Source organism: Takifugu flavidus, unplaced genomic scaffold (genome assembly GCF_003711565.1).
Source record: "Takifugu flavidus isolate HTHZ2018 unplaced genomic scaffold, ASM371156v2 ctg494, whole genome shotgun sequence".
NCBI classification, from domain to species: domain Eukaryota; kingdom Metazoa; phylum Chordata; class Actinopteri; order Tetraodontiformes; family Tetraodontidae; genus Takifugu; species Takifugu flavidus.
In genome coordinates this window covers 1-15,637 of record NW_026622109.1, presented here as the reverse complement: position 1 = coordinate 15,637, position 15,637 = coordinate 1, and the positions used below count along the sequence as shown (strand labels likewise).

The window sequence follows — 15,637 nt, the reverse complement described above, 5'->3', positions numbered from 1 at the left end:
ATTACTTTATTTATAGTTAAGCTAACTCGCAACAATAAGTAGCCACTCACACTGCGCATTCAAAGAAGTGCGCCTGCGCAGTAACAACATAAAAAATAAAAAAAATACAGGAAGCTGGAGCTCCAGCAGTGCTTAGAGGGCTGAAGAAAACTTCCCCTGACATCTTACCTGCAAGGTGGTGAGTAGATGATGACTATATTTTCATTTTTGGGTGAACTGTTCCTTTAAGGGGTTATAACCACCAGCAGTAGAAACGTTTTTGACAATGTGCTGCACCTTCATTAGATTAAATTGAGAGACCGTTCTTACTTAAAATCTCCTTTGAAAATATTTCTTGCAGATGCAGTGGAACTGTAAGCAGTGCCTCTTTTCCGCAGACAAAAGAGGAAAGTTGTTAAAACACTGTCGCCTAAAACATGGAGGTTTTACTCGGCAACAACCAACACCATGCCTTCATATGGATTGCTTGTGCGTTTTCAAATCTTTTAATGCACTCAAAGTTCATTTATCTGTTTGGCATTCTCAATCAGACATTGGACAAGCAAGTAAACCCACAGTTGCGTTTCATTGCCAGTTCTGTGAATTCATAGAGCCCTGCACTGAAGATGAGTTTTTCAAACATTTACGCACTCATTTAAAACTTAAACAAAGAGTTCTATGTCCATACGAAGGCTGCACATTTCAGAGCAGTGTATATGCAACATTTAATGCACATAAAAGTCGAGTCCACAGTGGGAGAAGCCACCTTTGTCTCTTTTTGTCGTGTTTGCCATGCAACGTGCCTTTAACTATTGATTGTGTGGCAGGGCGTGGCCTGCCCTCCGAACAGGTGCCATATGGAGGTAGTGCCTTAATTGGTGGGTGGGGAGAAAAGGTTTATATAAGGCTCTGCCTCCAGCTGGCTTTAGTTGTTTTCCCCCTTCGACGGGACGGCGGGGTCGCGGCTTATCTGGGCGGTTCGACCAACAGAAACCGTTTTACAACGCTTTGCCGTAAGGGCACGCGCGCTAGTCTGCACTGGGCAGGTAAGGCGCAGCAATGCGCGTCACTGACTCCCCCACTCAGTCGATAAACGTTAATGGGGCTGTTCTTGCTGCAGGTGGCTGCCGGCTGGCGTCGGTGGGTCGCGTGGCCCCAGCGGGAACCCTTCACGGAGCGGTGGCGCCACCAAACACAGTCGGCACGGACTTCCTCGCGTACTGGACCCACTGCTGCTTTGGCTCGGTCCCGCTTTCGGGACTCTCTCCTGTTCGCTCTCTCTCTCTCTCGCCCCTTCGCTCGGGGGACGGCGCTGAGACGTAGTGGTGCCGCCGAGGCGACCACGGAGCTGTTGCTTTCATTTTAGATTCTTAACAGTGCGTGTAAATCGTATCAACTGGCATTTACTCTTTTAGGTTTTGTTTCTGTTCGTTTCTTGTTGGTCACAATTTATTTGCTTGTCTGTGTGAGGTGTGTGTGCGCGTGTGTGCTCGTCGCGTCAATTGTTACCGCTGGAACTTTAATTGTCCTCTTTTCTTTGGACAGGTGCTGCGGGCCACGGCGGGGACCCAACCCCAGGTGGAGGGCGTTTTCCTCACCCCTCGTGTGTAGTTTTGTTTGCAGTAGCACGGGTGTTTTTAGTTTGTTTCTCCCCTAATTGCGTTTTACCTGCCGGTGGGGCCCCAGCCCTGTCCACCCCTTTGTTTGACTTTTGTACAGCCGAGTTATTTTTGTGTTGCGTTGGATTTAATAAAATTGTAGTGCCTAACCCTCAATCCTGTCTCTGCCTCTGGAACAGAACCTTATCTGCGCGTGCCTGTTTTCCGGTTAATTCCTGGGGTGAAATTCCCCAGGTGGCGTTGTCGTTAACCGTTCCACCCCTCTCCACCCCGCCACAATTGGAACTTTATAATTTAATTGCTCACTTCTTTTTGTATCAACCCCACTTTTGTCATTAAATCTATATTTCACTTATTGATCTTGCGTTACTCCTCGTGCCACCTTCACTTTTCCCTGGTTCAGAATTCCATTTCCATACCCTAGACTGGAACGTGACACCTACAGATCAAAAAGTTGACAGTTTGATTCCGCACCCAAAAACGAACATCTGTCAGACGAACTCCAGTTGTTTCCCAGTATTTCAGTTAAAACGTGGACCAAATTGTTCTGAAGAGAGGCGCTTGTGCTGGATATGAGGCGATCCAACCACAAACACGTGACGTGTAGAGGAAGAAGAAAGTGAAAGTTCTCAACTTCGGGCTCCATCCTGAGTGACCGCGCCCTGATGGAAAACCTCTAATATTCAGGTAGCATTTGGTTCTTTCACTGCTGTCGTCTCGAATCAATGTTCCGCTGCGAGATGCGGCTTAATAACCTGCGTGTTCGCAATGAGCGTGCGCGTGTTTCGGACGCACATTGCGGCTGGTCGACGGGAATGTTGTGACGGATGATCAAACTTTGTAGCGTGTTTCCTCTAACTGCGTTTTCCGCTAACCCTGAGCCAACATTTTAGAGGTTGAGGAAGCACATTTTAATACTCACAATAAGTCGACAATATTATTTGCAGTTAGTGGAAAAATCCACGGAAAGAGGGACACAAACGCGACAGTTTTAGCCTCCTCTCTTTGTCCCTCCACCAGGGGACAATCAATCCTTTATTTAAAAAAGAGTATTAAAGAGGGAGAGATCAAGGCATTCCATTTTATTGTTTTAACTGGTTCTTTGTGGAATATGAATTTGTTATTATGGATTTATGAAATGTGTTCTGTTTTGAATAAAGCAGTCAAGAAAACGAAAGGAAAACTAAACCCATGGTGTTTTCATATTTTTGGTCCTGTACATGTGGTCAGATCAGATTAGTCTGAGCAGAATTGGGTGTTTTTTGCCCTTTGCTGTGTGTCATCTATTCTATTCAGCATGTTGGGTTGCTTGACTTCTGTTGGGTCATGTCAACTTGATCATCACTTCTGAGATATTGACACACCTTTTTCCTGAGGCTGGCTCCAATGCTGCCAACACACCTGGCCATGGATATGGTGGGACTTCTGTGATGAGTGGGGTCAGAGGTGGTGGACAAGCTCTGCTCCAAAATAAGCTTGCTAGATATGTTTGGGATCTCCTCCGCCACAACCACCAGCTGCAACTAGTAGCTGTGCACGCCATGCAGAGTTTTGACCTCTAGGTCAGGCTACAGATGTTTTTTCCAGCACCATCATGTGTTGGTGAGAAACATGATGCGCCTGATCAAAAAAAGCTGCTTGTAATCTGACAGACGAGCCATGATGAGATGTCAAGGTGCGTTGTTGAAAATGAAGATCCTCTTCTTGGAATCCTGTCTGAGATGACAGAAGATGATGCTGCATTTGACCCACTTTGATGATGTGATGACGTATTTCTGTTTAGTTTTGAATGCATTCTCATCTTATTTGTTGAATTTAATGTTGAGAACTGACATCTTGAAAGAATTTAGGTTTTCTTGTAAACCATAACCAGATAAAAAATGATTTATTTTGTATTTGTGTGCGTCCGTCTAATGCCACCGCACCTTTTGAAACACCCAGGAGAAACATTTTATATTTAACAAGATGTAAACTTTTAAGATGTCCCAAAACTTTTTTCCAATATATATGTGGCCTGTATGATGTACAGGGTTACATCATATAATAGATTTTGATGTGAATGAGCCGACAATACGTCATTGGACAGACCTCTGCTTGTCTTCATGCTGAGAATCATGTTCTTTAATCTTATTTTCTGTGTCAGCAGACTGTTCCTGCTTAACCGTTTAGACTCACATTTAAAACTGAGCGAATGTGTGATGGAAGAGGAAGAGAGAGCAGAGTCCACAGTGTCCAGCTGTGTGTCCATGAAGAGCGACTGCTCCAAAGGGAAACCTGAAAACTTCGGTATTGGACCTCAAGGCTCACCTTTAAAGTAAGGTTTTCTGAACCACATAACTCTGCCTTAGAACATTTCACAACCGTACAAAACATAATTTTGTAGGTATTAGCCTCTACTATCGTGAAAACTGAAATTCATCAGCTCTTTAAAATGAAACGGTGCACAGTCCTTTCACCATGTTGGCCTGTGGAAAACCAGTGTTGTGGGCCGATGGACCAGCGTCCCCGTCGTTGCCGGACCACCGTTGGCCACCAGTTGGGTTTTTGGGATCAAAGTGGGGGCGTTTCCTGTATCCGGTTCTCCTCACGGATCCATGACTACAACATGTTGCTGCAAGTGCAGAGACGTTTGCTCTGGAAAGAACTTTAGAGCACATTCAGTGCTGCAGGATGAGGGGCTGGAAAAGGTGCCAGTTCTTTTCTCACTGCAGGGAACAGTTAAAAAAAGCAGCTTAAACTCTGAAAACATGAAAATTATACAGAGACATCATTGATTTATTGATTCAGTTGTTATTCAGAATGTATTAGAAACGTTCCTGTTTGATAAAAATGCAGTGAATTGGGATTATTTAACTACAACCTCTACAGATTATTTACCTTCATCACAGTCTCATCACTATTTCTGATGTTTCCTCAGGATGGACGAGGACAGAGCAGAGTCCACAGTGCCCAGCAGGGTGTCCCTGAAGAGTGACCACTCCAAAGATAGACCAATAACCTTCAGAAGTTCAGACCAAATGTAAGAAAACTAAAGCGTGATGATGTGTTTGTGTGCCAGCTGTTAGTCACATTAACAGCAGCAGGTTGTGAGTTTATTATTGGAGATGTTTAACACTTAAACCTCAGACAGTCATATAGTTACATACTTAATGTGAATATTGTTGATTAGAAACAAGAATCATGTTTGAACTGAAAGATGAATTCAGACATAAATGCTGGAACAATATTTAGTCTTGATCAGGTTCTTTCATCCTATAAATCAAAGGACTAATAGAGATGTGTTTCACAGTGAGAGGGGGGAGCACATCCTATCAAACTGGGACCAGTCAGCTCCACCAGGAGAGTCCTCTTGTTCACAATCTGGAAGCAGATCTGGAGATGCTGAAATGAAGCCCAAACAAAGTAAAATTGTTCAAGATAAAATTGAACTTGTGATGTCATGAATTTGTAGTTGTGTTGATGATTTATTATAGATGGAAATCATTGGTTTACTTATGTTCAGGAAGTGATCTGCAGGAGGTGATAGAAGGTCATAAGATGAGTCTGAAGAGAAGATGTGAACATGTGACTGAAGGAACTCATGAAGCAGGAAGTGGAACCCTGCTGAACACGATCTACACTGAGCTCTACATCACTGAGGGACAAAGTGAGGAGGTGGACACACAACATGAGGTGAGACAGCTTGAGAGAACCTCCAAGAAGAACATCCAGGACACTCCAATCAAGTGCCAGGACATCTTCAAAGTCTTATCTGAGCAACAGAGACACATCAGAGTGGTTCTGACCAACGGTGTCGCCGGCGTTGGAAAAACCTTCTCAGTGCAGAAGTTCAGTCTGGACTGGGCAGAAGGTTTGGAGAACCAAGACATCAGTCTGGTGCTTCCGCTCTCATGGAGGGAGCTGAACTTGATCAGAGATGAGCAGCACAGTCTTCTCTCGCTGCTTCATGTTTTCCATCCAACATTACAGAAGATCAGAGCAGAAGATCTGACTGTCTGGAAACTTCTGTTCATCTTTGATGGCCTGGATGAAAGCAGATTTTCACTGGGTTTCAACAACCATCAGGTCATCTCTGATGTCACACAAGTATCGTCAGTTGGCGTGCTCCTGGTGAACCTCATCCAGGGGAACCTGCTTCCCTCAGCTCTCATCTGGATCACCTCCAGACCTGCAGCAGCCCATCAGATTCCTCCCTCGTGTGTTGACAGGATCACAGAAGTACGAGGCTTCACTGACTCCCAGAAGGAGGAGTACTTCAGGAGGAGGTTCAGTGATGAAGATCTGTCCAAGGGAATCATCTCACACATCAAGGCCTCCAGGAGCCTCCACATCATGTGTCTGATCCCAGTTTTCTGCTGGATCACTGCTATAGTTCTGGAGGACATGATGACCAGAGACCAGAGAGGAGAGCTGCCCAAAACCCTGACTGACCTCTACTCACACTTCCTGATGGTTCAGATAAAGAGGAAGAAGCAGAAGTATGGAGGAAAGCAGAGACCAGAGGAACTGACTGAGGCTGACAAAGAACTCCTTCTGAAGTTGGGTCAGCTGGCGTTTGAACATCTGGAAAAAGGAAACATCATGTTCTACTCAGAAGACCTGGAGCAATGTGGACTGGACGTCTCCGAGGTGTCGGTGTACTCAGGAGTTTGTACAGAGATCTTCAAAAGAGAGAGTGTGATCTGCTTTGTTCATCTGAGCATTCAGGAGTTTCTGGCTGCCGTCTACATGTTCCACTGTTACACCATCAAGAATAAAGGGATTACGGAGTCTTTTCTAAAATGTTCGAAACAACACCCCTTTTTCCGGTTTGTTGGGTTGTACACAAATTACGATCCAGTCAAATCTCTTGATGACTTCCTCAGGAAAGCACTAATGAAATCTCTTGAAAGTGAAAATGGCCACCTGGACTTGTTTGTTCGCTTCCTTCATGGTCTCTCTCTGGAGTCCAATCAGAGGATCTTGGGTGGACTGTTGGATCAGATGGACAGCCACCCAAAAACCATCCAGAAGGTCCTCAACAACCTGAAGGAGGTGAACAGTGATGAAATCACCCCAGACAGAAGCATCAACATCTTCCACTGTCTGATGGAGATGAAGGATCAGTCAGTCCATCAGGAGATCCAAGAGTTCCTGAAGTCAGAGAAGAAATCAGAGAGGGAACTGTCAGAGATCCACTGTTCAGCTCTGGCCTACCTGCTGCAGATGTCAGAGGAGGTTCTGGATGAGCTGAACCTGCAGCAGTACAACACCTCAGAGGAGGGACGACGTCGCCTGATTCCAGCTGTGAGGAACTGCAGGAAGGCCGAGTAAGTAAAGATTTTTGGGGCCGGACATCGGCGTTTAAATCAACCGAGTGGATCATGTCAGGTAGCAATACCCCCTCCAGTGGTCATTCGTTCAATTCTTTATTTCCATTGCAGCGTCCATAAATTAAAAAAACAACAACAATTAATCCAGAAATGTTCAACACTGACTGGATATAAGTTCAAAGTTCAATCCAGACAAACCAACATAAGGCAGGAATAATAGGAGCCACAAGTTAACTTACTATCATGAAATTACTGTCATGTCATTAAATAACTTTTGTTTGTTTGTATACATCGTATTCTAACGACAGAAAAACACATTTTAACTGATGACACGTGACTATTTTGCTTCATTTGTTCAAGGTAAAAACAGCCGGCCTCGTTGGTTTAAATGGGTGTTTTAGGTCTTTGTGGCGGTTCCGTTTGGAGCCTTTATGTGACCCACAAAGTTGTTTGAGCCTTTCCACACCCGTTAGGTGGCAACTTCATCACTAGCAACAAAAGGTGCAGTGAAATGATTTGAAGGAAAACAGGCAGATAGAACAGAAGCTGAGGGCAATCGATGCAACCAGAGACTCTGATGTCATCGATCGGATCGCTGAATTAAGACTTGACGCACGATCGTACAAATTGTATGAAATGCAAAATATCCAAAGAGCCGATAGACAGATAAAAAGATGCACGTTTCTTTAAACCATTTGCTACAATCATTTTAAATATTGAGTAATTATGAGCTGTTCTAAAATAAGACAAATGTTGAGAATAATTCAGTTGCATTTCAGATCTGATGGTCGTTCAAACTGTTGCTCTACGGTGTTGAATTTAGCTTTTCCAGGAAATGAGCTACATTTGTGTTCAGGTAGATTCTCAGATAAGTTGATTAGAAATCCCAAAGTTTGACTCACTATTTTTGTTTCATACACAACAGACTGTCTGGTAGTTTTCTTTCAACGAGTCATTGGGAAGTTGTGGCCTCAGCAATGACGTCAAACCCTTCTCATCTACGGGAGCTGAGCTTAATCTGGAACGAAAGCCTGACAGATGCCGGAGTAAAGTTACTGTCTTCTGCAATGATGCATCCAAACTGCAGACTGGAGACACTCAGGTCAGGAGGCCTCTGTTGGTCTTTTCTAAATTTCTTTACATTTTCTGCTTTTCTCTTCATTTTCATATTTAGAAATGTGTTTTTATTTGCCCCATTTATTGGTTTTCCAGGCTGGGTGACTGCAGTTTATCAGAGATCAGCTGTGACTCTCTGGCCTCGGCGCTGAGGTCCAATCCCTCCCATCTGAGGGTTCTGGACCTGAGTCGGAACCAGCTGAAGGATCCAGCAGTGAAGCTGCTCTGTTCTGGACTGGAGAGTCTAAACTGTAAGCTGGAGAATCTCAGGTCAGCTTTCTTTTATCTTCCACATAACAACTAAACAATGAAAGGCTTCAAGATAAACTCCATTGACTTTTGTAGAAGAGAAGTGTCGTATGAATTTAAATGAGCCATTGAAAGTCAATTTTATAGATACATTTTAACTGTGTTGTTGCTGTAATATCCCAGTTTATCAGCTCTCCTGACTCCAAGGGCCCTGATTAAATAATGAAATAAAATGAAATAATGATTTTGAGAAAGTGTAATATGACTTTTCCTCCAATAAGAGATCATTTCTTGCCATGATTCCTTATCCAGACTGAGTGGCTGCAGTTTATCAGAGATCAGCTGTGACTCTCTGGCCTCGGCGCTGAGGTCCAATCCCTCCCATCTGAGGGTTCTGGACCTGAGTGAGAACCAGCTGAAGGATCCAGCAGTGAAGCTGCTCTGTGGTGTTCTCCAGGATCCTCTCTGTAAGCTGGAGACTCTCAGGTCAGTCAGAGATGATCCAGTACTTTCCAGGTGTAACTAGTTAGACAATAAATGTTTACATGTTTGATCTTTGTTATAAACGTAGTGTTACAGTTCTCAGAAAAAAGACCACACAGGACAGATTTGCAGTATTAAATTGGTTGTGGAAATCTGTCCCATGTGAGGATGGTCATCAATGACTAGAAAGGAAGTATCAGTTGTAGATTTGTCTTGTTTTATTTTAGGCTGGCCACAAAACCACCCAAACATTCAGACAAATCAAAAATGGTTCTTCCTGTCTTTTAAAGATCAGAAGGAAAACTAGCAAACCCAAAAGAAAGCTGCTGCAGTGTGCCATGGCCCTTCTCTACTGAGAAAAGCCATCCCAAAAAAGAGAAAAGCCCAAGTGTGAAGTGAGCACCCTGTTAAACCTTGGTACCGAAAGCCTGCAGTCATTCTCATCTTAGGTGGCTTCATTCCAGCCAGAAGCCCAAACCTGCCTCCCTCTTAAAGGGGCAGCAGGTCAGTCCAACCACAGAAACCTTCATGAAGATCTGGAGCTTTCAGCATCCACAATTGTTGCACCTCACTTCCATTGGAGTCCAAATCAGAAGTCAACAAGTTGATTCTACACCGATTCTACACAATGCAACCATTTTAAAAATGTTTCCATGCAGAAGTTTTCACGAATTTTTATATAAATCTGTTTGTTCATCGCCTCCTTCTTTTGTAATGATCATTAAAGAAAATGACCTTATTTGAGTTTTTCTCCTCACAAATATGACTTTCTATGAACGATGCAATAAATGCAGCTTGCAATCTAAGACAATATGGAAGTATGTGTATATAATAGTAGTGGAAGTAGCTCATAAAATAATACATTTTCTCTTCTAATCGAATCTTTCTATGTTATTAAAGAAAAACCTGCTCTTAGTCAACAAAATCTAAGACATCAGCCAAAAATCCTAATTTTATACAATATAATATACAACAGTAGAGAAGACTCTTTCTGCAGAGACACTGGTGGCAGGAATGCAGAAGTATCACTTGCTCAACTTGGAAGGTGGAGCAGAAACCACCAGCTGAGAAGGTCCTCAGCGAGAGGAAGTGGTGGAGAACCATGAAACTTGCTCAGCTCCACCTCAGCTCCAGAGACGGGCTGAGCTGGAGCTGTGGCACCAGGTATCGCCCAGAAGAGCCTCCAACAAACAAGCTCTTCTCTTTGGAGGAGAGGGCTTTGAATCTCAGCTCAGTGTGCTTGTCTCTAGTAGGTGGCAGCTGCACCTTTTCCTGAGGTCCTTGTTGATGCCCTGAGGGGAATTGATGCTCCTGCAATGTTTTCTGGCAGCATTGAGCTTGCAGTGGGGCAATCAAACACACTGTGGGGTGGCTCTCTTTCCTTCTCTCATCTGGAGAACAAGTGACACCAGCTGCCAATCATTGTTGGAGAAATGTGCAGTCAGGGGAACGATGCGTCCAGACTATAGCCACCCTTCCAGCATCCAGCAGTGTCTAAAACCTTTGATTTGGTTTCACCAGAGAGTGTAGGGATTGCAGGGTCGCTGCAGCATCGCCCACAAGCTGTCAGGAGTGGGTCGCTTTGTCCCAACTCCTGACAAGAGTTGAGCTATTGAGAAATGTGGTTTCACAAACTTGGAAGGTATTTTGACCCACACACACTTTACATACGGTGTAGATCTTGTCCAACCGCCCTGAAAGAACCCAAAATACGAACATACGGCAGATAAGCCGGTGCAGGACCAGAGGTTTGTTGCTTGTAAGCTGTGTTTTGCTCTGGTACATGTTGATTTTTATTTGTCTTCTCTCAAAATAATTGTTATTTTAGACTAAGTCGCTGCAGTTTATCAGAGACCAGCTGTGATTCTGTGGCCTCAGCTCTGAAGTCCAACCTCTCCCATCTGAGGGTTCTGGACCTGAGCTACAACAAGTTGCAGGATTCAGGAGTGAAGCGGCTCTGTTCTGGACTGGAGAGTCCAAACTGTAAACTGGAGAGGCTCAGGTCAGTCTTCATTTTTCTACCTATATACCAGCTGCTAAGATGGTGAAGTGAGGCTGTTCTCAACACTGCTGTGATGCACCACATTAAAAAAATTCCTTGTAATATCGTGAATTCAGGTCTGACCCAACTAAGAACTAACGTAGGTTTAGTTCTGACGCAGATAACATGCAGACCTGCACCGTATAACCTCATCCTGCATTTTTCAGATTGATTAACTGCAGCTTATCAGAGATCAGCTGTGACTCTCTGGCCTCGGCGCTGAGGTCCAATCCCTCCCATCTCAGAGAACTGGACCTCAGCTTCAACAATCTACAGGATTCAGGAGTGAAGCTGCTCTGTGGTTTTCTCAACTTTCCAAACTGCCGACTGGAAACTCTGAGGTAAACACCATTCTCAAAAATGTCCATTATTCCATCCGAGGGTCCTCACACTTTCTGAGTGTGTGTGTTGTGCCCAGTTCCTTCAGGAGGGAGGGCCACACGGGGACCACTTATTCATGATAAATTGATTTAAGGACAATGAAAAAGCCGACAGATGGTAACCAAAATTAGACAAAACTAGGTGAGGGTGCCTGGTAGACACCAGCCAACGAGGAGGGAGATGGTGAGGGAGACAGGAAGTCATCTAAGACAGGTTGTGCCTTTAAAGATGAGCCACAGGTGAGATGGATCTCCATGATGAGATGGGAGGGAAAGAGGTGGGGAGAACCTGGGAAGAGTGAGGGCCAGAACAATATATATTCTCCTTTGGAACAGTGCAAACCTGAGAGGTTGGAATTGTGGTAATTACATATTACTATCATTTTTGAACCTGTAACTAAATTAAATATTTACAGATCATGCCTTTGATTAATGTTTCAGATTAATACTGGTTTCACTTATAACCTTATAAAAGTTTCCCTTCTTTATTTAGATTATGGTACTGCAGCTTATCAGAGATCAGCTGTGGCTCTCTGGCCTCGGCGCTGAGGTCCAATCCCTCCCATCTCAGAGAACTGGACCTGGGTTGGAACCAGCTGCAGGATTCAGAGCTGAAGCTGCTGTCTGATCTCCTAGAGAATCCACACTATGGGCTGGAGACATTGAGACATGGCTGGTGGTAGCCAGTCAACTCCCGCTCATCTGCTGCATCACTCACTGACCACTGGTGAAGAGCATCTGTGGAAACATCTGCCGTCTACTCCGTCCATAGATGAAAAATTCAGTTTTTAAAAAGCGCTGGTGGACTTTCAGGAGATCAGTCGATGGTCGACAAAGCAGAAGCAGCTTCACCTTGAAGTTAAATTAGTTCCTGGTATCACACAATGCATCTTTATAAAGTTCTAAATGGCTCCTCGGCCACTCTTAGAAGCATGAAAACATTCTCTTAATTGTCTCTTCAAATGTCTGTATTATACGTTACTATTTTACATCATGCCTTCAGAATCTTTAGGGTTTAGTATTTACTGTCTCTGTGACATGGAGCATTGGAATATTTCAGCTGCAGCCAGCAAAAACCCATCAGAATGACGGCTATCGGTGGGAACCGCAGCTCATTTGACTTTAGTCAATCTGGTAAATGTTATATGATTTATTGCAATCTAATAAAAACAACTAATAAATGTGGGAAATAGGAAATAAAAAGAAGCAAAATGACCAAATAAAACTTCCATGAATACTGTAAATTTAAAGATGTCAAGAATGGAATATCAGCTTAAATAGAATCAAACATAAAGTGAAAAGGCCTCCTTTAAGTTTACTGCAAAAATAAACACAAAATCAAGAGCGACACGCGCCAAAAACGTCTCATTCTCTCTTCTGTCTCCACTCATTCTTTTATATTCTATTAAGATAATGGGGACGGGGTCGTGTGATAACACAACCTAATTGGGGACTATATTTTTGTTGCAAGAACTTTGGCTCTTCAGAAGTTTCTATGTTGGCTTCCACAGATTGTGCATCCACTAGAAACTCAGTGTTTTTGAGGAACTACCAGGAGTGGCTGGAGTGGAGGCCAATGACGCTATAGCTACATATAGGTACATATAGATCACCGTTTGTCACAGCTCTATTTCCCCAGTTCCCTCCTGTCCCCCTGCCTCTGCTCCACTCACCTGCAGCACAGGTGCAGCTCATTCCCAACCAGCCCTGCTATCAGCCTCCCCTGCACTCTCACTCTTTGCCAGATTGTTCTTCTGCTTTGATGCGAGACTTTCCAGCGTTATTTCCCTGCTGGATTACCTGTTACCGACCCTGCCTGTCTTCGTTCTGCCTGCCTCGCCTGTTCCCTGGACAACCTACCTGCTTTCTGCCCCTGACTACGACTTCTGCCTCAGCATTTCTGGTTCCTGTCTGCTGCTCGCCAGGTTTTGACTTCTCCGCCTGGCCCCGACTTCGCTGCTGCTCGTCCCCAGTCTGCTCCGCTACATCGTCAGCCTCCTCTCCTGTAAGCCCCTTTCTGCCACTCCTTCCCGCTGTCAGCGGAACTGCACGGTTCCGAGGATTTACATCCTTCCCCCTTGGTTCCGCATTCCGGCTCTGCTCGACCCACTCCCCGAGCCTGCAACCCATAGACTTTGTGTGGGCCCTGAGCCTGAAGAACGGACTATTTCCTGTGTTTCCTTGTCTGCCTGAGTTCCTGTTTGCCCGTGTGCTAATAAAAGTCATTACCAGAGGAACTCTTTTATTGGGGGCAGAAAAGGTACATTTTTACCTCGTAAAATTCAGTCAAAAGAGCACTAAAAGCATGAATAAACTGAATCATGTAGATTCTAATGACATAAGCTGGAGCTCCTACAGTTACAGCCCATAATGAGACTGCAACTGTTCCTGTGAAAGGTAACTTTTATACAGTTTACGTTCTTCAGATTTCTGTCAAATTTCAATGAAAACATTCATGTTAATGGATATAATAGAAATCTGTTACACATCATGGATCAGTCAGTAATCTTGGACAACAGCAACGTTTAATCCTGGATCACTGCTCCATATATTTAAATGAACAAAGACGGCTGATACTGATTTAAGGCAGAATTTGTGCATTTTGATGATCACATTCATCGGATTTTTAACCACTGATGGAAACATCCTGATTCATTTAAATCAGGGGTGTCAAAGTCAAATGGACGGAGGGCCAAATAAAAAATGTAGCTCCAAGCCGAGGGCCAGACTGATCCAATGTTCATTGGAAAATTTAAAATGACCGCATATAGTCTCGCGCAGGGGTCACCGACCTTTTTGAGACCGAGAGCTACTTCCTGGGTACTGAATAATGTGAAGGGCTACCAGTCTGATACACACTTCTGAAATAGCCAATTTGCTCAATTTACCTTTAACTAAATGTTGTTATTAATAGTTAATGATATTCATCTCTGCAAAGACACTGATCATGTTAATGATTTCTCACAATCAATATCAATATATATATAACAAATCATGAATTACTTTGCACCACGTTTGTACAAATAATAAATCACGTAAAATACAAAGATAAACTTTCAGATTTTAAAATAAACCTGATTACGTTTTGAACTTCACACTCAAGTCTGCAGATTTTTTCACATTAACATTTTAACATAAACAATTGTTCCATTTTACAAACACATTTAACAAATTCTGAAGGAGACACCAATCTGGTGTCCGTTTCTTTGTCCGTTGGGGGGAAGCCTGGCGTTGCTGCGGTTACCAGTGTGTTGTCCTCTGGTGGGGAACTTGACAGTGCAGCTCTGAGTGAGTCTGGCAGATGTGCATCAGTGAGGCCTGTTCTGTGTTGGTTCTTGATGAAGTTCATGTCAGAAAAGGCTGATTCACAAAGAGAGGTCGAACCAAAAAGGCTTGCAACCTTCACAGCTGCTGTACATACACCACTGTACTTTTCTGTGTCAACAAGGCACCAAAAGTTTGGTGCAGCCTGAGAGGCTTTGAGCTGCAGCTCATTTCACAATGTTCCAATTTCAATTAGCATCTGTGCAGCATCCAGGCTGAAGGTTGCACTGAACTGCTGAGCAATGCCTGATATGTCCACGTTCATGAAAGGGTTAGAAATGAAGGACACACATGGCTCAAGCTGATCCAGGTCCCAAAACCTGTTCTCAAACTCTTGCCCAAGTCTTTTTATGAGCTGAGAGCACTTTTCTGCGCTTTAGTCCAAAGCCTCACATGCAGAAGCGTTGTCTCTCAGCACCATCTGCACAGAGGGGAAGTGCAGCACCTTTTGTCTGTAAATGCATCGAGAAAATGTTCATCTTGGCTTTAGATGCATTTACAGCACTGATCCTATCAGCAACAGTCTCACCTTTGCCTTGCAGCTCCCAGTTCAAACTGTTCTGTTTCCCAGTAATGTCCGTTAAAAATGCAAGGTCCAGTGTCCAGCCAGTGTCCTCCAGCAGCGCGGCGTCTTCCCCTCTGGACTGCATGAACTCTTTTATTTCACTCAAAAGGGACAAAAAAGGAAGCAAAATCCGCCCCCTGCTGAGCCATCGGATTTCTGTGTGTAGCAGCAGGTCACCATATTCAGCTGGCAGCTCCTCCAACAGAACCTTGAATGTTCTGAGCTGTTTGGCTCTGGAGCGGATGCTGTTTCTGATCTTCACCACAGGAGTCATCACGTGCTCAAAGCCCATCGCTCTGGCACATGAGGCCTACAGACAGCAGGAGCCCCGTCTGTAGTGGGCCGCTCACAGCGGGAGCCCCGTCTGTAGTGGGCCGCTCACGGCGGGAGCCCCGTCTGTAGTGGTCCGCTCACAGCGGGAGCCCCGTCTGTAGTGGGCCGCTCACGGCGGGAGCCCCGTCTGTAGTGGGCCGCTCACGGCGGGAGCCCCGTCTGTCGTCACTGATACCAGCTTTTCCAGCGGCACTTTTTTCTCCAGCAAAAACTCCTTCACCGCGTTATATATGTCA

At 44.4% G+C, this 15,637-nt stretch overlaps 1 protein-coding gene and 1 long non-coding RNA gene across 5 annotated transcripts; both read left to right on the top strand.

Moving 5' to 3' along the window:
* Positions 1–739: 739 nt before the first annotated feature.
* Positions 740–1,754, top strand: LOC130520728 (uncharacterized). Its single transcript, XR_008949015.1, has 2 exons — positions 740–1,025; positions 1,100–1,754. It is a non-coding gene; the product is annotated as an uncharacterized LOC130520728 (long non-coding RNA).
* A 199-nt stretch (positions 1,755–1,953) lies between these two features.
* LOC130520727 (NACHT, LRR and PYD domains-containing protein 12-like) lies at positions 1,954–12,525 on the top strand. Of its 4 annotated transcripts, none has more exons than XM_057024434.1 (11): positions 1,956–3,273; positions 3,745–3,912; positions 4,516–4,617; positions 4,888–5,000; positions 5,101–6,907; positions 7,836–8,012; positions 8,123–8,296; positions 8,588–8,761; positions 10,587–10,760; positions 10,967–11,140; positions 11,673–12,525. In XM_057024434.1, the coding sequence occupies exons 1-11, from the start codon at positions 3,266–3,268 to the stop codon at positions 11,860–11,862; spliced, it is 3,261 nt and encodes a 1,086-aa protein (XP_056880414.1). In that variant the 5' UTR covers positions 1,956–3,265; the 3' UTR covers positions 11,863–12,525. The 4 variants fall into 4 exon arrangements, with proteins under 4 accessions (XP_056880418.1, XP_056880417.1, XP_056880414.1 ...); XM_057024436.1 differs by having other exon boundaries at positions 1,957–2,285; XM_057024438.1 differs by lacking the exon at positions 10,967–11,140 and having other exon boundaries at positions 1,954–3,273.
* The last annotated feature ends 3,112 nt before the right edge of the window (positions 12,526–15,637 follow it).

Coding starts and splice junctions, on each gene's coding strand:
- LOC130520727 (XM_057024434.1), top strand. Junction 4,618..4,887: donor TTCAGAAGTTCAGACCAAAT/GTAAGAAAACTA, acceptor TGTGTTTCACAG/TGAGAGGGGGGAGCACATCC. Junction 5,001..5,100: donor TGAAATGAAGCCCAAACAAA/GTAAAATTGTTC, acceptor ACTTATGTTCAG/GAAGTGATCTGCAGGAGGTG.